General features: G+C 42.2%; 1 protein-coding gene across 3 annotated transcripts in view; it reads left to right on the top strand.

Moving 5' to 3' along the window:
* Nucleotides 1-23,314, top strand: part of KIAA0232 (KIAA0232 ortholog) — an 85,354-nt gene that overhangs the window by 2,143 nt on the left and 59,897 nt on the right. For all 3 annotated transcript variants that reach the window (XM_019552967.1, XM_019552968.1, XM_019552966.1), the window contains exon 2: nt 15,117-15,254. In XM_019552967.1, coding sequence (XP_019408512.1) covers nt 15,207-15,254 — 48 coding nt within the window. In that variant the 5' untranslated portion in view covers nt 15,117-15,206. The remainder of the gene's footprint in view (nt 1-15,116; nt 15,255-23,314) is intronic.

Genomic DNA, 23,314 nt, shown 5'->3' with positions numbered 1-23,314 from the left:
CCCCCCCCCAACCAACCAACCAACCAACCAACTAGGAAAATGTATACAGGCCATCCTCGACTTACAATGTTTCGCGTTACCAACATTTCACACTTACAATGTTTATAAATTGACACCCTGTTTCAACTTTACAATGCCAGTTTTGACTTTACAATGCTTAATCCAGTGCTACGCCATGCCAGCAAACGAGTTCGCTGTGTCGCTCATCTCCCTGGAGAATATCTGCCTAAACTTCCTTGCACACTTTCTTTAAGAAAGCAGACAAGACTCCGGAAAAACCTGCAGCCAAGACTCCTGAGAAGACTCCAGCCAAAAGCCTTTCAAAAAGTCCAGCAAAGTCACCACAAAAAAAGTCCTTCCAAATCAATATGATTCCTATTTACAATATAAAATACATTAATGTAGCTATATTACTCACGTATAATTGATAGAGTACAAAATTCTCCGGTATTGTTGTTGAAAACAGGGTATCGTGCCTTGGTTCAGGAACCAGTCCCCCATTTATGACATTGTTTCTTATGAGAAAATTAGTTCTCAGTTGCAACGTTTTGACTTAAGACGTGGTTTTCAGGAACCAATTGTGTCGCAAGTTTGAGCACTGCCTGTATTCATTCTTATATGCACTTGCTTTTGCAGTGTGGTTTCGAAACTCCCTATTACTATCTGCTTTTGTATTTGTTAGAATGTAAATACCTCTCCCCATAGCAGTGACTTCTGTCTTAAGGCCTGAAAATTAAGGAATTTCATTTCTTTAAACATTTCATACTTCACTTTGAAAGTGTTTGGATTTTAATATGAAGTTATAACTAGCAATGACCTATCCATTTTTTTTAAATACCATATTTATATAGGTGAAAAAGATTAGATCAGAATCCTTAAAGGATTTACTTGTGTATATGGCTTTAGAATGTAGAATGTTTGAAGATTAACTGAGAATGGGGAGGGGAGGCAAAATGTAGCCCGTGGGTCAGATCTGGCCTGCCCCCTTGGTGCTCCACATGGAGCCAAACCCTACCCACTCATGCTGGGGCGGCCCATGCTGGGCTCCAGCCAGTGCGCACAGCTTCTAGTAGGGGTGTTCCCAATGTGACTGCAGCTAGCTGGGTGCTGTTCTGTTCCCCCTGCCTTCAGCAGCTGCTCCTGCTCTTGCGCCTGCCATGCTGTACCAGTCAGCTCCGGGCAGGTAGCTTCAGTAACTTGGCTCCTGTCCCAGTGTGCAGGTCTCCAGCTCCAGCTTCTGGCCAACTTCCACCGGAGGGAAGTGCATGAGGGGGGAATACTGACTTGGCCTGTGACAGCTCATCAAAAGTCCCTGTGTAGCCCTCAGGCCAAAATACTTGCCCACCCCTGACTTAAATGCTGCAAAGAAAGAGGTTCTAAGTTCTAAGATGTTTACACTCCAAGATGCTGATGACATTATTAACACTGTTCTCTTATTTTGTTTTGTAATAGTAATATTTATTCATTTTCACCTCTACTAGCACTGTTCTGAGCACTTCAGGAAGTCTCATTCCATGCATTCTTTGTTTTATAAACTGTAGCAAGGGAAATATAGAATTTTAAGTGTTGGTTTCAGGTTCTGGCAGGTAAGTAAAGTGGACTTTAAAAGCATTGTATGTATTTAATTTTTTGATTTGATATCAGTATTGTATTACAAGCTGTTCATTTTAAAATGAATATTTAAAAAGTTTTAACTAATCAAGGTCTCTAGGAATAATCAGGTTCTTACTGACATAAAACTAATAGAACTGGAAGATCTGGATTTTGTTCTTGCCTTTGCTACAGGCTTATTGTGCAATTTTTTGATAATTGCTTGACTTATTTCTTTATCAGGTTCCTATAATGCCTCCTTAAAGTTTTTCAAGGACAAACTGGTGTGTGAAACATTGGGTAGTGTTGGTCACTGTTAATCCAGGTTATGCCAAATATAGCACTGTCAACGAAGTAACATACTTTGAGCATTCATATAGTAGTATGAAATAAGTACCTTAGGCCACCTGCCTGGGAAGTAACAAAAGATTACCTGTGTAAGTTACCCCTGTTCCACCAATGGAGTGAAGAGCTCCATTGCTCATTAAACTTGTGTAATCCTATGCCTAGACAACTATACCAGGGTATGTTGAGGAGAATATAGCCATAAGCAATAAGTAGCATGAGTTTCTAGGGAATTTAGTAATAATGATAAACTTGACTGCTAGTCTAGTGTCCATGAGAGAGAAGAGAGAATGAAGAATTAAAAAAATAGATGAAGATGAAGCATGAAATAAAACGTATCTGAATTTTACTGGACTGTTTCTCATTGTTGGGTTTAGCATGAAAATTAATTCAAATGAGCTTTGATAGGAATGCTGTTAAATGGCCATTAAGGAAGACTGAATGATAAACAGATGTGTGTTATATTCCCAAAGGAGGTGTCTTGTAGCATCACGAAATATGGTTATAAAACTAAACTTCAGTATACCTGAAGGAAAATAGTGCAAGTGAGCTTGAGTGGGGAAAGGAAACAGGTAATCAAGTCAGGGTGAAAGGAAGCATGGCTTTTAATGTGATCACAGTTAGAATATTTTATTTGTCATTGGAAATTTATTGACAAATTTGAAAGCTTTTGGAGAGAAAAAACCCCCAAAATGATCACAATCTGGAGGAACTGGCTTAAGGGACACGTTTTCTTGGCCAAGATGCCTCTGTGCAGATAGAGAAGAGTCTAATAACACTTGAACGTCTGTTCACCAGAGCACCCCATGGGAAGACTAGATCCAACAGTCACAAACTCTTGGAAGACCATTTTAGGCTGGACATAAGGAAAAACTTCTTTACTATTGTTGGCTACAAAGGACCAACTCTCAGGATCATAATAAATTTTAATTTATTGTATGGGATGTGAAGTTACCAATAAATCGTAAATGCAAACTTTGAGTTGTGAGGAGGGGTACTAGTAGAGTTTTGTAATGGTATGTTCCTCTGGCTAGCCTATTGTTAGTTAACAACCAGAGGTTCTTAGTTTGTCATTCATACTTGCATTCACTCAGGGACCAGCTCAATATAGCAGATTTTATCGTTTTACAATTACAATTTCAATGCAGTTTTTAACCATGGTCCAGAGTGTAACTTCATTTTACAGGAAGTATATTCCTTAAGGGTTTAAAGGCATAAAATATAAAATACAAAATGCCATGGTAAAGATGAAACAGATGTAATATAAAAATGCACTGTGAGAAATATATAAAAATGCAATGTGAGGTAGTGAGGATCAAAGGCTACTGGGGACAGTAAGTGAACTAGGTTAGCGCCAGGATATATTTACAGTCTTTGAAGTAGATATTTTAGTTCTTTTGTTTTCTTTAGTGACACTGAGCTTAATTGATATGTAGATATAGTTTGTAGGTTTCTCCTACAGAAAGCTACTTCAGCTTTCTGGCTTTCTTTGAGTCTTGCCACACCCACGCAATGTGTATGCAAGGTCTGTGCCAATACTTAGAAGGAAAAAGAAAAGCACAAAATGGGGGCGGGGAGGGAGTGTGGGGGAAGAAGGGGCTTCTGTTATATCAATGTCCAGAAGGCAAATGTATGAAGGGGGATTTCTGCTGCACTGTCCAAGTCCCTAGGGCCTGGAATAGACTTACCCCAGAGGTGGTGCGGGCACCTGCTCTGGATTCCTTTAAGAAGTACTTGGATGCCCAGCTTGCTGGAATTGTTTGACCCCTGCTCACTATCTGCTCTTTGGGCAGGGGGCTGGACCTGATCATCTTGTGAGGTCCCTTCCAGCCCTAAAAATCTATAAAAGCTATAGACCCTAAGGAAAGAGAAGCTATATTGTACCACATTCAGAGAAGTATATTTATGAGTAATGATATGAAATTTATATGATACGTCGTTGACTCAGATGTTATTCAGATTAAATTTATTCTAAAGTAAAATGTAGGTCTTGACACATAGTCATGCATTGTCATAGGCTAGGAGAACTGTGCTTGGTTTTTAACAGTGGCTTGGTTAATGAAAGACAGGCAACAGTCACGGGCAACCTTTTAGCAGTTCTTTATGTAAAACTGTAAAAAGTAAAATTGTGCGCCAAAATACCATGAAGTGCCTAGGAGGGAAAGCTTTTTTTTTAACCGTCTTAATTCCAGAATAATTTACAGTTTCAGTCTGTCCCAGGCCCACCTAAAGTGGAACTCGGGTACGTGGAACCTTACAAACAAGAATAGCTAAGGTGCTTTCAGAGTGTGAGCACCAAGGCCTGTGCTCTGGCCCTAGAAGTGAGCTCATTCCAATAGGCACTGAGCCACCACAGTTTTCTCTGATGTAAGGTATAGCTGCAGGTTCTTAGTGGCTTCGAGAATGAGAATACATTTTTTCAATTTGATTTTTAAATGGCTTTTAGTTTTTGTGGTTTTTTGTTTGTTTTTTTGGTTTTTTTTAAGTATTGATATGTAGGGGGTAAGAATATAAAGAGTTCTGGAGTGTGGTTATTGTGGAATGCATCCAGCAGCCCTTACCACTGGGACCTCATGAAAATGTTTATGAGTAGTGTCCCTTCCTTTGGCCTATAGGGTCTACAGATGAGGGTCATCCCCTGAGGACTTTTAATGAGGAACTTGGTGCACTAACCACCATTAGACAGTTTCCTTCAGCCTACGTGCTGACTTTCTAAGGTCTCCACAAGTGGGATCTCTTTCCTTCAGAGTTTCTAGAGTTTGCAAGAATAAGGCTTCCTCCTATGATGTTTTCATGACTACATCAAAGGAAAAAAACTAAAGAAACAGACAAAAAAGAAATGTTAATGTGAATTTAAGGTTGGGGAGTACCTGTTGGTAATTTTAAGGGGGAAGGTTATAGATGTACATTTTTATAATAATAATAATGTACTTTAGTATTTTCTGGGCACATACATATATGCATAAGTGTAAGTGGCATTTTTGAGACTTAGTTGACCACGTATGGTTGCATAGGTGTCCAGAAAAAAATAGAATGCCACCCTTAAACTACGGAGAATTTTGGAAAGGAAAAAAAAAGGAAACCTATGGAAAATGCAGTAAGAGCACCGATGTCCTTAATTATTATAGAACCCTTAGGAATGGTCTTCCCAGAATGCTGAAGCTAATCCATATCATTTTACTGAATGGAATCCATCATGTAGAAAGTCTTGCTGTTCATTTCACTGGGGTATGGCCACCTGAATACTTTCATGGACAAGCAGCATATTAGTTTAAACTAAAATTTAAACATTTTGTATAACACCGGTGCTAGATGTGCACACCTCTGTGCACTAGGTCCACAGGTACTAGTATGCCTTCATGTACCAATCTCTTCAGTGTTCTACATTAAATAGTAGCATTTACAGGTAAATAGTATGCGTGGAATGGTGAAGCATGTGAGATGTGTATGTATGAAACCTGTGATGCAAATTTTCTAAATTTTTCTCACAATCTTCAAACATGTTTCCATATTTAACCATTCCTGTGTTAGCTCATGCTTCCTCTAATTTTTTTACGCTTACAGGGAAATCTCCATTAGCAAGAAGAGGAAGTTCTTAGACCTATAGTAGGATTCAGATTTTGCTGCATACAATAGAAAAATAATAGTTTGAGTTATAGATGGGTTATGAGCAGCCTCACCACCATAAAAACTGTTGGCCACCCACTCTAATTCTAAAGAGGAGGCCCAATGCCACCTATGCTCATTCACTATAACAAACTCTGATTTACGGACATGCTAAGTACTTGACAGCTTTTGCAAACGCCCATAGAGTATTATGTTTTTCCTATCACCCACCTGAGAGAGGGGCACTTGATGCATAGTTACACATGCCCTGAAATGGCGGGTTCATAGCTGTACTTCTTAAATAAGTTTTTTCAAATGAAAACTTTTATCTAGGTCCCTGCAGGAATGAGAGAGGAACTCTGGGGATCTTGTTTTTTCTCCAGCTTATCACTTTTAGGGAAAATAGATCTAAAAGCTAAGACTTCCTACATTTATTGCATTAAGGATTAAATATGCAGAGCTTCAAAAAATGTAACATACATACAGTAACTGTATAGTTGTTGTGTGTAACTGCATTTTTTTTTTTGGTACAATTAATATAAAAGCCAGCACATTAAGTTCCAGATTTAGCAAGGGGTGGACAAGGAGTGTCTTTACCAACGCACTCGCATAGAACTGAGTTTCCTGGATCCAGATAAAACTGTTCTCTGGCCTGCATTTTGTTGGTTAAGTGGGCCAGGGCCATCTGTGGCAGGGAGGGGTGAATTGGGGCAACTGGCCCAGGCCCTGCCCTCTGGGGGGGTGTCCTGCAGAACTGGGTGGAGAGCTCGTGGCTGCTGCATTTGAAGTTTATCCCATCTGTCCATGAGTGGGTTGGACATCTCTTTGCTTCTTTCAGCCAGAAGTTCTGTCTGGCACCCCTACTGCCACGTCTGGTATGCCGGGGCTTTCACTCCTTGGTGTATGTGTGTGGTGGGGAGGGGAGCTCTGTGCAGGGTGCTTTGCCCCGGGATCTGCACCCTGCTGAGATTGTCTTTAAATGGGTATTATCTGTATACAGGATAGGCAAATATGTAGTAATTTCTGGAGAAATCTAACCTTTTTTTGTGCTTTCTTTTTCATCCTTTGTACATTAAAGTTGAAATGGAATGTTGTGTGCATAATTTTTCCTTTCATTTAAAGAAAAGTAAAGGGAAATGGGGGAACTGAGATCCCAATGTTTATTTTGAAATCAGTGGAACTGTTCAGATGTATAAGCGTTTGCAGGATGAGATTCAAAGACCACTACTACTACAGCTACAACTACTACAGCTGAATGTATGCAAACAAACTGAAAATCAGCAGAAAAATACTTTAAGTATCTTAACATAAGGTATGTTGGAGTAATATGATAAAGAATACAGTAATTAATTTACAGAAATTTCATACAAATGCGCACATTTTTTTTACACTTGTTCTTCACATTAGCTAGGAGTTCTTTAGAAAGTTTGATAAGAAAGCTAGATAATAAATTTCTGCTTGAAAAGCAAAATAATATTTTTTTTTTTTTTTTTTGCTGGAGGATATATGGAGAGTGCTGGATTCCCTTTTTATTTGCACTTAATAAAAGATGATTGAAAATTTCCCCTACTTTCCCCCACAGTTCCTCCCAGCAGTTCCTTTTGCAGTGTTTTTGCTCTAGAGCAGGGGCGGATACAGCCCATGGAGCCATTTTCTTGGTCTTTCCCAAGGAGTTGTGGGACTTGCTGATAGTTTCACCAGAGTCTCGTGTCTTTAGTCATTGTGGAAGCTTAGGATTTCCATAATTCTGCCATTGTCTTCCAAAGGTACCTGTAGATTGGTTCAGGGGTATTGCTGCAGTGAGTATGCTGTAGCACAGGTATCTTGGGGCTCTGACATTCAGCTGGTTGCTTTCCAACTGCTGTCAGCAAAGGAGATCCCCATTGGAGCTCTTACGTAAGTTCTAATCGATGTGACTCAGGCTTTTAGTAATGCAGCCCCTTTGGACGATTCATCCTCTTTTGCATTTAAATCCTAGTCGTATTTTCTTTAGTTATTTAATTTTGAGTGTATTTTACTTCACAATGGGTAACCATCATTATCCACCCTGTTGGCTTAGCTGTGTTGTCTTGTGGGAATTAATTTACTTTACCAGGTTGGTTCACTTTGGCTAACAGTCGTTATTCACTTCGCTGTGTTTGGGGAGCACCAAGGACATTTGAGAACTGAACCTGAGTCTGACCCTGTATGGATGCTTCAGATTAAAGGGAAGTAGGCTCCAGATGACGCATTAGTTCCAGAAGGAATCATGAGAATTAAATGAGGAAAGGTTCTGTAGTGGCTAGCATCCAAAACCTGCCACCTGCAGGTATGGCACCTGCTTTCATATACTGTGCAGGGTCATTATGGATTGTTATGCTTTCCTTCAGGTTCATTTCAGTGTGCTATGGTGTCAATTTCAGCATATCAAAATTCATCATCACTATTTGGTACTTTTTCACCAGTGTTAGAGGGGGGTATCACTATTTAACTTGATTGGCACGTTTCCATCCTTGGCTCCTATTCCAAGTAATTTTTTGAAAATAATACATCATGTTACCTCCATATTGAGGGGAAAAATTACAGCCTTCTGACACTGTGTGTCGGGTTTTCTTTGTTGGGGGTTTTTTTAACATCTTTTGAAATCATGTAAAATATAGTAGAATCACAGTCTTCCTCTCCAAGGCGGTTACATAGTTGCTGTATTTACCCAGAGGTCTCAGTTGCATCTGTTCCTTGTATCAAATTGTTTAACTGGTATGTTGGCACTTCTTTTAAGACCTAGAGGACAACCATGGAGTCTTGCAGACTCTAGATTTTGTGAGGTATTTCTCTTGAGTTACAACTGGTCTTCCGCGGGCAATTGGTTTGCACAGGAGTCCAGCTGGAGACTACTTCCATTGGATTGGTGTGGATAAGCTGAGAGCAAAATGGGCATTTGTTCAAAACTAGTCACCATACGATAATATTAGTGGCAAAACTCCATTTCAGGCTTTCTCTGTTATCTTAGTGCTCCAGTAAAGGCACAGTTTGCATGTTATCTGACTGGTCATACCTCTTTCCAAAGTAAGAATTTTTCTGGATTGATTTTGGTGTACAGCCATTTCTAATTGGTGAGGGACTTTCCTTTTCAGCTTAATAGGCATGCAAGTATTTACCTCTTCCCTCTTGCAGATATTCACACCATGGAATATTATGCCATGTGCATTTGTTTTTGGCAGATATGGGGCATATATGGTAGCCACTGATATACTGAGGACTTTGAAGTCCTGGCAAAGAGAGCAAAATTGAGAACAAATTGAGGCAGACAGTTCAGAAGATCTGAAAGTGAAAGATTATTTCTTCATTTGCTAAGTAAATTCAGAGGGCTTTTTGCTGCTTACCTGAATGAGCAGCTGCCAGCCGTTTGATCAAATTACTTGGAAGAATATGTTTAGCATGGCACTTGGCCAGCTCAGGAAACCTCTGGTATTCTTCATTCATTCTGGTAGCAATGGATATTTGGAATATTTGAGGCAAAAGGGCCGTGTGTCCCATTAAGCATTGTTAGGTATGATTCTCCTCCCTCTAAGAAAAATGTAAGGTGATTTTTGTTACAAATCATGCTACAAATTACCCAAGTTCCTTGATCTATCTCATCCAAATGAATCGTCCCACTACAGCTTGTTTTCTGACAAGGTTGTTTCTTGTAATCTGTCTCTCTGCAGGTGTTCCTACCCGGTACATTTTTGCTCATCCTCTGGTGTGCCCTCAAAGGTTGAACACAGAAATTTTTTATAAGTGGGCCTCTGTATTTCTCTTGAATTACTTTGAATACAGTGCCTGGTTGCCTTCTTGGATTCATGCTGTTAGGGACTACTCAAAGTTTATGAAGTGTTTCTTCATGCCTTTATTGCTGTTTTCTACAAGGCTGTAATACCTCTTAAATATTCTATGCTGCAATAGTCCCAGTGGGGTTCAAGTAAATCTGTAAACATTCTTCATGAATCTGTTGCTGGATGGGATGTGCCCTAAAGTACTAAAGGAACTGGATAAGGTAAATATCCAAATATTCAGAGCCACTGGTTCTGAAATATTGAGAACTCACGGAGGTCAGGTGACGTCCAGGATAATTGGAAAAATACCGATATGTAGTGTCCATTTTAAGAAATGGAAGGAGGAGGATCCGGAACTATAAAACAGTCAGTCTGATCTCACTGCCAGAAAAGACCAAGAAGCAGGCCATCAAAGAATCCATTTCTGAGCATCGGAGAGAACAGATCCTGTGCACTGCACCCTGCTCATCTACTCAGCCACTCCATGGTGAACTCTGTGTGGTTGAATGGCTGGGCAGGAAGAGCCCTGTGCCACAAAGCAAGTAAGCTCGGGAAAGAGCCATGTCACCCAGTTGGGGAGGGAGTCTGGGAGCAGGGAGGAAAGATCCTCCGCTGCCCAAAGGGAGAGGTCGAGGGGAAGAGTTTTTGTGCCACCTGGGTGGAGGGCCAGAGAAGATAAAAATCCTTATGTTGTGCAGCTGTAGGATCCAGGCACAGAAGACACAAGCAGTAACACTTAGGTCTTTGCCTCCCTAGGATAGGGTAAGACCCTCCTTCCCTCTCCCCACCCTCCAGCACTGCCCCTACACACCTCTGGTGGTGGTTGAGGTGTTGCCCAAGGCACAAAATTACTCTGCCCTGGTCCAGCCCAGCCTGGCAGTCCCTAACCAAGACCTTATGCCTATGTTTCAAGCTCCAAATCTAGGGTGTCCAAAGTGAGACTGGCCCTGTCACTGTCCCTTACCCAACCCCCCATGCTGGATGCCCCCAGAATGCCCCTCATGTAGCTCTGTACACCCTAGTGCTGCCCCATGCTGAACCCTCCATTCTGGGTGTCTCCAATTACAGCCAAAGGCAGGGTTTTAACTGTCATGCAGTGTTTTCTGGGGGGTGCTTGCTTGGGACTGTGGCCTTGTCAGGTCTCTGAGAGAGTCCTCTGAAGTCAGCTCAGGCTTAGCTTCTAGAGCAAGGGGAGGAGGACCTAGGCTCCCTCCCACCCTGAGACCTTGGCCTTTCAGTGTCTTGCCTTCCCTTATTCTTTGTAGCCCTGACTCAAGTGAGCCTCCAGTTTCTCTACCTTTTGTGGGGGCAACCCAATATAGCCCTCACTTCCAAGCAGCAGAGCAGACCAGTCTCTTCATTAAATGCATTTGTTTGTGGCAAAGGCCAACCAGCCAGATTAGGATTAACCAGTCCCTCTGCCCACAGTCTGGGCTGTGCAGCCCTGACCACTGTTAAATATACTCAGCTTTCCTTTTCCAGGCTTTCCAGCTCCCCAAAGCTTCTCCACTTCTCCCACTCCTTAGACTCTTCTGGCCAAGAACTGAGGGGCTGCTTCCTCTAGCCTACTCTCCCATTGTCATACTTATCTCAAGCCAGTGTCAGGCATCTCTTCCTTCCTAAGGAACTAGTCAAGATGACAAAGCTATTCAAGTCTCTGTTGAGGCTAAAAGACCTTTTTGTCTTGTGCTGCATGTAATGGGACCTGGCACTTAACCCTTCTTTCTCTGTAAACAGTCACATGCCTCTGGCCATGTGCAGTAGAAGGACAGCAGGATACTTTTGCAAGAGGAAGTGTCACTTCCAAGGGCCAGGTTAAGATTTCACTGGCATTTCAGCTGCTGCCAAATTAATGACTTTAGATCCTTGCTCACCGTATAGAATTGGAGTAATTGCAGGGCCAGGGAAGGGTTAACTTGGTGCTTGGCTCCTTTCTGAGCAGCATTGTCCTGCTGCTGCTCTGCTCTTTGTGGCCATAGATTCTAGCCCCCAGGTGCAAACTGGTACACCTCTGGGGAGCAGGGTGGCAGTGAAGGAGAGGGAGGTCTTAACTCATGGCTTGCCTGCCAAAAAGGTGACAACCAGTATAATACACATTGATTTAGCCAGGCTTCAAACTCCCATCTGCCTTGTCATCTTTATTAAGCCAAAGGTGTACAGGCTAGATAAAAGTACCATGTAAGGGAGATGCATAACTGATTGGATCATTGTGCTCAACAGGTAATTATCAAAGGCTCAATATCTGTTGGGGAGGAGATACTGATGCAGGTTCCCTTAAGGCAGTGGTCACCAACTAATGGATCTCGATCCACCAGTAAATCTTGGAGCCTCTGAGGCTGGGATGGGGGGCTGAATGCCCACATGCATGTATGTGTGCATCCCAGCCCAGCAGGTCAGTCCATGGGAGAGGGAACTAGATCGAGGCCCCCACGGTGAGGGACAGTACCACAGAGGCAGGAGTGGGGCCCTGACTGGGTGGGATTTACCTGCTGTGGAGGCACACCCCCAAATATTTCTTTTCTCTCTGCCTTGATCTGTTCCCCCTCCCCCACCCTTCCCTCCCCTCTGGCTTACCTGCTCGGCTGGCAGGAGAGGTGGCAGCAGCACATAGTAGATCTTGGGTTGCTTTTAAATGGCAAAGGTGATCTACTTAAAAAGGTTGGAAACCACTGCCCTAAGGTCTGTCCTAGTCTGGAACTGTTCAAGATCTTCATTAACCATTTGGAGCCCAACATAAATAACTGGCGAGGGCTCATTTGGAGTACTGATTTTGGGGTTTCATGCTTCAAGGTGAAAAAACAGATGAGAGAGAGCCCAGTGGAGAGCACAAAAGTGATTAGAGCTCTGGGAAACATTTATGAAGAAAGCTAAAAGAACTGGGATTATTTTGTCTGGAGCAGAGAAGACTGGGCGGGGGAGGGGGGCAGTTACTTGATAGGCCGCCTGTGTTCTCTTGTAGGTATATGAAGCCTTATCATTTCATACTGCAACAGCCTGTCTATAGCCTGTAACTAGGTTTTGTTGCCTAGACTCATTAATGCCAGTTCCAGACTACTGTTTCTGCCCCAAGATTCCCTGCTGGAAGATGTGCATGGTAACTACATGTTCAGGTATTTACCAAGAGCTGTTCTGTGCGTGTGTTCTTTTGGGGTTTTTTTTCCAAAGAGCCCTTATAGTGAGGTTACAAATCTGTACTCAGCCCATGAAGAGGAAGAATCCAAACTGTTAGGAATTTTTGTTAGAATGCTTTTTGGTTTGGGATGTATTGTTCAGTCCATGAATTTATGGTCACTATGTTTTGCATGGCATCAGTTGTTTGGGGTTTTTTTCTTTGTGTTCTTTGGCATTTGCTTATGTCTGTAAGATCTGTTCGTAAGTGGTAAATTATTTAACCTTTTCCCATTGAGACATCTCGAAGTTTTTACTAATTTAAACTTCTGCACGTCTGGTGTCTGCAGAAGGTCAAAGTAACTCAAATGTAGTTCTGTGGACTGTTTTATCATGTCCTTAAATGGACTCATAGGAGGTGTGATATGTTCTTGGTTTGTCATTCAAGTAATTTGTTTACACATTTCTGCATTAGTCTTATAAATGAAAAGAATACACTTTTTTTTGTATTCAGGAAGTAAAAGAAGCATTTTGATAGGAACTGGCCCCTGAATTTGCTTGAGTAGTCTGCTCGTAAGAAAAAACAACACAGATATGGGTTCCTTAGGCTGGGAATGTTAGCACTATGAGGGTTTCCAAATGACATGTCCGTCCCAGCAGCATAAGGCTTAAGAGTGCAGTCCCTCAAGATGTTGCTCCTGGGTCTGTTTTTAAAGATCTGTTTTTGGGATGAGATGAAATATGGAAAATACGGAAACCTAAAAGGATACCTTCTTGAAAATTTTTTGAATAATTCAGAATGGGAATGATGACCGACTAGATCATCTTGATTTACAGTATTCATTACCTGTGAACTCCATAAATATTGAGTTATGTTTGGTAAGTTAACTAATTGATACAATCTGACTGTGTTTTATGTACAAAGTAGACAAATTATAGCTTCAGAGGGGTTCATTATTCTGAATTTCCTGACTTATGTGCATTGAAACAGTCAACCCTAATGCCACACTGAAGTAATTTCTCTGTGGTCAGCATGTTGACTAGGCTGTTAAATCAGGCTTTCTCTGTTCGTCTATGGATGTTGAATCCTAAATTGTTACTATACGTACAATAAAGACTATCATCAGTCAAATTAGCTGAAATTTCTGCAGGACAGTAGACTTAATCTCTTGGTACAGGATACTCAGGTAGGATTTTTTGTAGTGATTTAACTTTAATCAGTCATTATACTGCAGAAATATGACATCAAAATGTGTGGGGTAAATTACTATATTTAAGTATACATGTTTTTGAATTTCAGGTCCCCTTCCACAAGTTTGGCAAATGAGTGTAGGCCAAGTACAAGTTAGAACAAATGCTAATCTAATTATGTTAATGAATTTGACCACTAGAAAGGGGCATGGGTAGTTATCACCTGTGGAGCAAAAGGAAATTAGTAGAGAGAGAGAGGGAGATGATATTGTTTTTATGAGCCATAAAACCAATAGCCATTAAATCCATGGTTTTTGGTGTCCAGTAGAGTTTCTGAATTTCTGTTCCCAAGCTTGTCTTCTGAACGTATTGGTCTCCTTTCAGGATAAGAGCTGTGAGATCAGAGATGGAGTTTTCTTTTAGTGGGAAGTTATTCTCCCACTGGTGATGGGAAGTTTCTGTCCTTTATCATTTTTTTTTGTGGGAATTCATGCTGAAGAGTAGTGGTTGGTTCGTTTCACACACATAATTTCTGTGAGGATCCTATACCTGTTTAAAACAACATGCAGTTACCTCATTCGGTACGCCAACAGCCCTCATAGAAAAATGCTTCTAATATACCTGTAGTTTTACCCAACACTTTTTGAAATAAATATGATGTGAAATAATAGTCAACGTTTTGTTGAAACATATAAGCTGAATATATAACTGCCTATAAGTTGTTAAAGGAGTATCAGGAATCAGAGGGTGAAAAAAAAATAATTTTATGAAGGCAGACATCTCGGCTCCACATTAGAGATGGAGCGATTCACTCCTTACGTTCTTCTGTACTCATCAGACCGACAAGTTGTTGAATGCCTATAACAAAAGGGTGTTTTTCACGTTGCATCTTATAAGAAAATGTTACGTGAAATGATACAAGTAGTAAAGCATTACCCGGAATTAACTTTATAATGGTTTAACAGATGCTGTTTTGAAAATCATGCTAAATATTTGTGTTATGGAGCACATATAATTGAAGTACAAGACAAATTAATATGAACATTTGTGCTTAGATCCTGACACTGGTTTTGCTCCTTTTAACATCTCTCGGTATCTCAGCTGCAAGACTTCCGACCTCACTATTTAACTGTTATTGACATAACGTCATAGGCAGCATGTGCTAACAGCTTATTACACTGCAAGTTTTTCCCTCAGAATTGTAGAGGAAGAATATTTTTTCAGTGGGGTGTCAGTCATGTAACTAGGTCTCAAAAAGCAGCATTACTTGGTGAGCTAAGCAAAAGATTTGTCACCACGATCTCCTGCATTTTAATCCTGATTCTTCAGTTGGCACCTCGTGATCTTGGACACATTTTTTAACTTCTGTAGGACTTAGTTGTCTGATCTCTACAATTCATACTACTTTAGAAAGCCAGAGAATTAAAAGTGAAATACTTTTTTAATGTTAATTTTGATCCTTTTCCCTCTAACTTGTTTTAGGAGAATGACATCTTCCTGGGCTGGGAAAAAGGAGCTTACAAAAAATGGGGAAAGAGTAAGAAGAAGTGCTCTGATCTAACACTAGAGGAAATGAAAAAACAGGCTGCTGTCCAGTGTCTTCGCTCTGCTTCTGATGAAGTAAGTTTGGGTTGCCTGGTAGGTTCAAAGAATAGATACAACATGCTCAAGAAATAGCTATGTCAATTTGTGGTATGTAGCTGTTTAGTACACAATCTCAAATTGTGTAACAAGGTCTCCTTGAAAGTCTTTGGGAGTTCCTCATTCTTCCTACGTGATACGAGATCTGGGTAGAGCTGTGGTGATTTTGTTGAGACTACAGTAGAGTGCTCTGTACCATTTATGGGCTCATCTGTTCTTGCCATGGACCCTTCTGTTCTAGATAATGCTGAAGCCTCTACATACTGTATAGCCAAGTTTACTAAGATCTTAAGCTTCACTTCACGTCGGGGAATGACATAGGTTGGCTCTGTGCTATGTGCTATTTGCGGGGCTATGTACTGTCAAATTAAATGTAACAAATTCTAGCAAACATACTTTTTAGTATTGCTGCTGAGAAGACTGAACTGAAGAAGGGGAGAGAAAACTGGCAACAGGTCAAGGAAGGATACCAGAAGCAACAGAAAGCATGTGAAGGGGAAAAGTAGAGACAGTTGTTAGGAAGGAATAGCATAACACAAATGGAGAGCTGGACAAAAGGGAAGGGAGAATGGGATGGAAACCCTTTTGTCTATGATTTTAAACCAACACCTTCCCAGAGAAAGTTAAATTTCAGACAAAAGAAGTCAGATTAGATTGAAGGAGGATTGTAATGTTTAGCTCTTTATTTACAGTTGCCTATGCTCCTATTCTTCCCAGCACTTAGTTCCAACAGTTAGACAAAACAAACTTTTTTATGGGCAATGTCTGTTTTCTGTTAGTACTCTTATCTTATTTTTGAGAGACGTAGACTTGAAGCAGTGCTGTGCAAGCACTTTACAGAGGGCAGTAACCTGTTGCATAGTGTGCCTTGGGGAACCACTCTCTTTTGTAACTCATAAATTAACGTGGGGGAATAGTGTGAGAGGCAAGAATTTTTGTGGATGATGTCTTCGGGCTCACTGTACCTGAGGAAAGTACAGTGGTACCTAAAAGCTTGTCTACATGCCTCCCAACTATATAGTTTGTCCAGTAACCACTTGCAGAACTCCTTGCCTCACTTTTTTTGGATCATCAGGGCTACAATATCACCCTTACACTACAACATTTATGATATTGTCATAAATAGATCATCAGCACCCCTTAATGTCTAGCTTTGGAAGTAGCTCATTTGATTTTTTTTTTTTTTTTTTTTTTCTTTCACAAGAGGCTTGGGTGTGTTAAGGAGAATCTCTTTTCAGTTTAAACAAATTAAATGGACAGGAAAGTACAGCTAAAATGGGAGAATTTTACATTTAGGACTTAAAACATTTTAATCAAATATAGTATCTTTAGGGTAGGGTTTTTCTTTTTCTTAGATGGGAAACTTATTGTGAGCTGATAGCATCCAATGTACATTTTAAATTGCCAAAAAGCCCTACCTAGATAACAATTTTTTTGCTAACTGCTGAAAATCATAGCCTGGTAACTTGAGCACAGAACCTGAAAGCCCGTATTCTATGCAATAATGTAACATTGTTAGATGATTTCTGTTTAAAAGTGAAGCTGTGTTTTTTAAATAAGCAGATGGTTTGGTATTTGTATTTAAGCAATATCATCTAACATACTGAACATCTCTGTAAGTCAAGAAAGATGTAATGCTTTGACTAGGCTCTACTTTTCAGCAAGTTATTAGTAGTTGGGCACATCAGGGAAAGATCCAACCTTGACAGAAACTGTCCACTGAAACCATGTGAAAATGGATGGATGTTGTTAGGCTTGCAGCAAATCCTAGTGTGTGTATGAGTGTTAAAATAATTAAGGATGGGGCTGTTTGATTGCAAATCAAGCCTTGATGCCTCTAGTTATCTCTGTTCAGCTGAACATTTGGTGATTAATGTTCATGTAGCTCCCCATCTATTCTGAACCGTTTTGAATTTATTGTCAAGAAGGGTTGGACTGGTCTGAAAATGATAATCTGGAAAATTGCTCAAAATACAGAAATACATTCCTTGTATTTGAGGATATGGACAGAGAGACTAATTAAAACGGACTTAAATCTCCCCAGCTCTCTTACTGTGCATCATCTTCTCTGTAGTAAGTGCTTCTTGCAGTAAGTAGAAACTAAATGGTGATAACTTTGTCTTGTTCCGTTCATGGATAAACTACCTAGTTTTAGCTTTTACATACACTGGGTTAGGTTCAGATGCTTAAGACAGTTAACACATAACAGGTGATACTCAGTAAACCTCTATTGCCCTTTGTTGAATTCTGAATGATATATTCATCTATCCATACTATCAGTCAGCAGAGGGGAATTAATATTCTGTTGCTGAAGTGCAGAAGAAATTTAAAAGCCATTGGACTGCAGTTTGATGTGAGGGGAAATGGGCATTTAATCCAGTAAAATATTGAGGTGGACTGGAAAATGCACGGAAATCCCCTCAGAGAAAACAGTCCCTTATATTTTAACTGCAACACCTGATTCTCTTGATGTTTAATGGCTGTTTTTGTACAATAAAGCATCACCATCTACATGTGCATAGCAATTGCTGCCTAGTAGCTAAGTCTAATGCGCCATTTTCTAGTACCGATAGATACAGGTATGAGAAAACAGTGCATTAAACTAATGTGCTGAAGCACATATGTAGATGCTGACCAGGACCAAATTGCTTCTGGTCAATCCAGGCAGTTAGAGGCCACAGGTTAGCCCCTAAGCTCTGCGTGGCTTGCAGCTGCTCTGGGTAGCAAGCGGGGGAGCTGTCTCATTTTTCCTCCCCACCCACTCCCATTGCCCCCTGCCAACCCAGGGCTGGCCCCCTGGGGGAATCCTGGAGCTCTCCCTGGCTGCTGTGAGTGGTGAGGAGAAGGGAGACTGAGCTTCATTTCCAGCAGGCAGGCAGGCAGCCAGGAGTGCAGCCCAGCAGTGTGGAGAACAGTGTCCAGCTAGTAAATCTATGGTGGTGGTAGGAGCGGGGGGGAGGGAAAAGGCATGGAGCCAGGACAGATCCCCACTTGTGTGCTGCTGCTGTGCTGAGCTGCAGCCGTCCAGCAGCTGGATGCACATGGTGTGGGGCCCAGACCTGACTGGGTCTGGAAGCATCTGTGGTCCAGGGCTGCATGGAGGGGTGGGGGTCCCTGCTGCTGGGTGCACCCTGGTGGAGGCCCTGGGGGCCCGGGCCCCCTCTCACCTGTGCTCTTGGCAGAGGTGGCTGCTGCTGCCTGCCTGCTGTGCCTGGAGCACAGGTGGGGGAGGTACAGGCCCCCTGTGCCTCCTCCAGGCTGTGCCCAGCGGCAGGAATCCCCCTTCCCCCACACTCCCCTCTCTGGTGGAGAGCCCCAGACCAGGCTGGGGCCTAACCCCATGTTTCTTTGGCTGCCAGGTAGACACGGCTTTCCCCAGTGGAGGCAGATAAGTGGTGTTGGGCCCTAGCTTGGCCAGGTCTGGGACTCTCTACCAACCAGGGGTGCATGGGGGACCCCAGGGGCCTGTGCCGCCATCTCACCTATACTGTAGAGGCCTGTGCCCCTCTGTGCTTCAGGTACAGCAGCAGCAGCCTCTTCTTCCTGGAGCACAGGTTTGGGGGGGGGGGCACAACCCCCAGTGGTGGAGGGCCCCAGACTCAGCCAGGGCCCGATGCCACATGAGTCCCAGCTGTTGAGCTGAGCCGCGCGTGGCCAGCTGCAGCGGGGCTCAAGGCACAGCAGCAGCCGCCTCTGCTGCCTCCACCTCTGCCTCTGCAGAGATGGGGAGGGAACCCCCCTTCCCGAGAGACCTGCTGGGCTGGGGGCAGCGGGTGTGCATGTGGGCACATGTCCAGCTGTCCCCCCTCTTGATGTAAAGAGGCTCCAGGATTGACCATTTGATCGCGAGCCCCGGGTTGGTAACCACTGTTGTACGCTGTTAGGTGTACAAACATGATTCACAAGATAAACCCAGAGTTTTCAAAAAGGAATCCATAGTGTAAAAAAAAATGTTATGCTGTTGTGGTCTCTCTCAGTTCTTCACAGAAAAAAACTGCTTTATTAATTTTCTGTAGTCAAAAAAGTGAAAACTAACAGCTGACATTGTTTGAGGGATGCCTTGAACCTAAAAAAGTTGAGAACCACTTCTGTATGGCCTACAGCCTTTCAAAAGCTCTCTTTTTCTGTATCTCTTTTTTGTACCCATGTTAGACTTATCCCTTTTATTTTGCTGTTTACTTTTTGTCTCTGTCATCTTATTTGGCAAGACCCCAGTTCTCTTCTGGTCTGCATCTCTTTGGCCCTGGGAATTTCTTAAAAGAGAAATTTTGGACTACTAGGGTATCTCTGATTTAAGGTAGGGGCAGAGCAACACCTTAGAAACTAATGGTCTCAAAGAACTTTTGTAGGTAACATCCTACTTTATCAAATGCTATGAATGGACTGCATTTCTCTCTATAATTTCCTTTCAGGTATTTGAAAACTGTTATCCAATCCCCACCCTCCGCCCTCTCTTCTGCAGACTAAATAATACTAATTCTTCTGTCTTTTCTCATCAGTCATGCTTCTCAGGCCTCTAACCATTTTTGTTGCTCTGAGCTGGACCCTTTCTAATCTCTCCACATCCTCCTTGAAGCGTGGGGCCCAAAACTCAACACAATATTGAGTGAGGCCTCACTGGTGCCAGTGACATACGAATCCATAGCACTTGTTGAAACCATGGTTAACATAGTCCAGTCCATAGATGATTTCTGTTTCTTCAGTTAGAACAGTCAACTGGTGACTTGTTGGCTGCATGCAACCCCTCAGGGTTTAACAGCTGGTCCAGGCACTGCTTCTGCAACACTCTTCTGTTGTGGGCTCACCCTCCTTCCTCCAGCTTTTGGTGCTTGCTTGTACATGTGGCAGGTGGCAGAGCAGCGTGGCTCAGCTCAGAAAGCCAAGGGAACAGGTGGCTAAAGGGCTCAGGGGGACCTAGATCACTGATTCAGTGTACCTGGGAGGCAGCCCACATGGTTGTAGAGGCTGCATTGCATCAGGGGAGTGGAGGGCACCTGTGGTAGAGTGTAGAGCAGAACACGTATGTAGTGAGCCATGCAGCATGTAGCCCAGAGGGTGCTGCAGATGAAAAATGTAAGTATTCAGTGATTTAAGCCCATTGACTGTTCAGCTGGGTACCAGACTCTGTTAGAGCATACAAGACGACCTGCAAACCTTAGAGTTAGAGCTCATTCCGGCAAATCCAGAGTGATTTCATTGGCTTTAAGTAATGTCTGCCTGATATCTGAATTGACCCTACCTGGAATTCTGTGCATGCCTTTACCAAGCACAAAGCCATTTTGGAAGCCTCCAAGGATGGAGACTGTTTGGTAAAGTAACATTTCAGTGGTGGTTCACCTAGGCCTCAGGAAACCCATCTTCAAGTGATCTGGGCACTGCATGGGAGTTTCTCCAGTGGGAATGTGCTTATGAACAAGCACTTGAAGGAAGAAGTAGTTGGCTTTTTCATTGTGTTGTCTATATACATGTTTCACTTCCTGCCTTTTTGGTTCCTCTCCTTCAAAGTCTGTGACAACTTATTATTCTTCATGTGGAAAGAAATTTAGCATGCTGTTATATTCTTGGTGTAGAGCACAGTGAGGCAGAGAATTTGCAGTTTGCATACATATTGCTAAGGCAGTCTTTGGGCTCCAAATATTTGAGGCACTTGTGTCCATGTGATGAGAATTACCACACCTCTCAAAGAATTCCTGTTACTGGAATGTAACTTGAATTATTGTATTTGCCCAAATCCAAGATGACTTTGACTTTAAGATGACCGCCCAGTAGTTAGATTCTATACAAGGGAAATTTTTATAAATTTGTTATGATTTCCAACATATGGCCTGCGGGCTGCCATGCAGCCCTCCAAGCTGTTTTCTGAGGCCTGAGGTGCTGCGACGGGAAACAAAAGTAAACACTGTACTTTCATTTTGTGGGGGTGATGTAATGCCACTTCCTGTGAGGTCTTTTGAATATGGCTCGCTGGCCCACTGGGTGATAAAAAGTTTATGATCCAGCCCCACATTCAAAAAGGTTGGGCACCCTGGTATAGAATGTAGTTATTGAGGGGTCATCTTAAATTAACTCCCCTCTTTTCCACAGCTGTGGCAAGGGGCCAGACCGCTCTACCCCTTACCCTCACCACACCCTCAGGCCTGCCTGCCACTTACCTTGGGGCAGCTGCGGCTTCAGCTCTTGCGGGGAAACAGCCATGGCCTAGCCCAGCCAGGCAGGAACAGCAGCGCAGCTCCAGATCAGGCCAAAGTAAATGGCAGGGGAGCAGGCTACACAGTGTCTTCTGCACTCTCCTCGGGCCCACTGCAGGTCTCCTCTGCATGCCCTTCCCCTACTGTAGGCTCTCACATGCATTTACACACACACACACACACACACACACTCACTCTCTCTCTCTCTCTCTCTCTTCCTGCTGTGAGCCTCCTCCCCTGTGTTGGCAATATATTTGTGACCCAGATGCTTTGTTCTGGGCAGACCCAAACCCTCAGACCGACCACAACCTTTTCCATTTGATAATAGGCATATTTTATTGATACAGAGTGAAAGCAGATAAGAATAATGTAGGCAAGGCAAACAAATTAATCTCCCTATTTCTGTATCTACCAGTCCTAAGGCTGTCAGAGAGGGAAGGTATGTCTGGCCAGTACATGAACTTTACTCTGTGATTCGTTCTTTAATGCCAGCAGTCTTGGAGGTCAAGGGGTGAGCCCCCCCCCCATGGGTGGGTGAGACATGGTGGTGTTCCCTTTGTCCATGGTGGCCACGGGTTCTCCCCCTTTGGGGACCCTGTGGTTGTCACGCTGTCCATGTTCTATTCTGTCAGCTTATTCCTTTGCTTGCCAAGCCCATCACATGCACACATCTTAATTGGTCATTTATCAGTGTTTTAATCTGGTCATGTCATAGCCTCCTAATTTGGTCCATCCACCAAAACTGGAAATGCCAGGGGCTCTGCAGCTGGTCACTGTGATCTAATGCCACCTTATGTTTTGGAGTTTTCAGGGAACATTGTGATGCATGCCTTCAATTTCCCAGTCTGTTTGTCTGACATAGTGGGCCTTGAAAATTTTGTCAAAACCAGGCTTTTAGAAACCAGTTAACCCTTGCCGTTGCCCTGGACCATTGTTTTAATGCAATATCTACTTTACCGACAATTCAGTTCTTAAAAGCAAACCTTTAAATATCATTTTCTTGCCTTCACCCTGCTGCACAAATTTACCTGGCCCAGGGCAGGTGGCAGTTAATTTAGCTCTTGTTTTGGCCCTGCATCCAGTGCCAAAGCTGGAGCTGAGCTGTTCCCTGTCCCTGGGCAACTTGAATCTAAGATGAGGCTTTTTCCCCTCAAATGGTGATTAGGAGAATAAACCTTGTCTTTGGATTCAAGTACATATGGTAAGCTGATCTCCTGTGAGACTGATTTAATATTAGTAAATTGAATTTTCAAAATGAAACTGCATGATCTCTGCTACCTTGAGTATCTTAGTCAGTATTGTTTGGGGCACAAAACCATTTACAAAATTCAAGTACTCCTAAGTCCATTCTAGTGTTCTTTTATCTGTTTCTTGTTCTCTGATTCTAGTTTTTTTGGTGGGAAAAAATCAAAGAGTTTTACTGTTGTCTAAAGTAAGCAGTTGTCATCTTTTCAATATTTGGCAAATAGCTTCTGTAGAAAAATCAGATTCTGGACATTGTAGAAGAATTTTCTCCAATTTTTATATTTTTTTTCTTAATTACATCTCCTTTTGGAATGCCTCTTACAAACTATTTTTCCTTCCTTTTTCCTGGATTAATTGTTAATGCAATTTTAATTAAAATATTTTTTGTAGAGGCATTTGTCATGACTTCACTGCTAAGACTGCATTCTATCTTGCACTTAATCCATGTATTTGGCATCTTCGCATTATTTTAAAAATACAACTATCCTTCTCAAAACTAATGAGTACAGAATGCATTTAGATACTTTGTTAAAATTGAAATCTGGGTCTGCCTTAAAAACAAATTAGCTTGTGTCCATATTTTTTTGTCTTGAATAATTCGAACAG

The sequence above is a fragment of the Crocodylus porosus genome, unplaced genomic scaffold (genome assembly GCF_001723895.1).
Source record: "Crocodylus porosus isolate Cpor-Errol unplaced genomic scaffold, CroPor_comp1, whole genome shotgun sequence".
Lineage (NCBI taxonomy): Eukaryota > Metazoa > Chordata > Crocodylia > Crocodylidae > Crocodylus > Crocodylus porosus.
The sequence above is the reverse complement of the archived record's forward strand: the minus strand, read 5'-3'. Positions and strand labels throughout refer to the sequence as shown.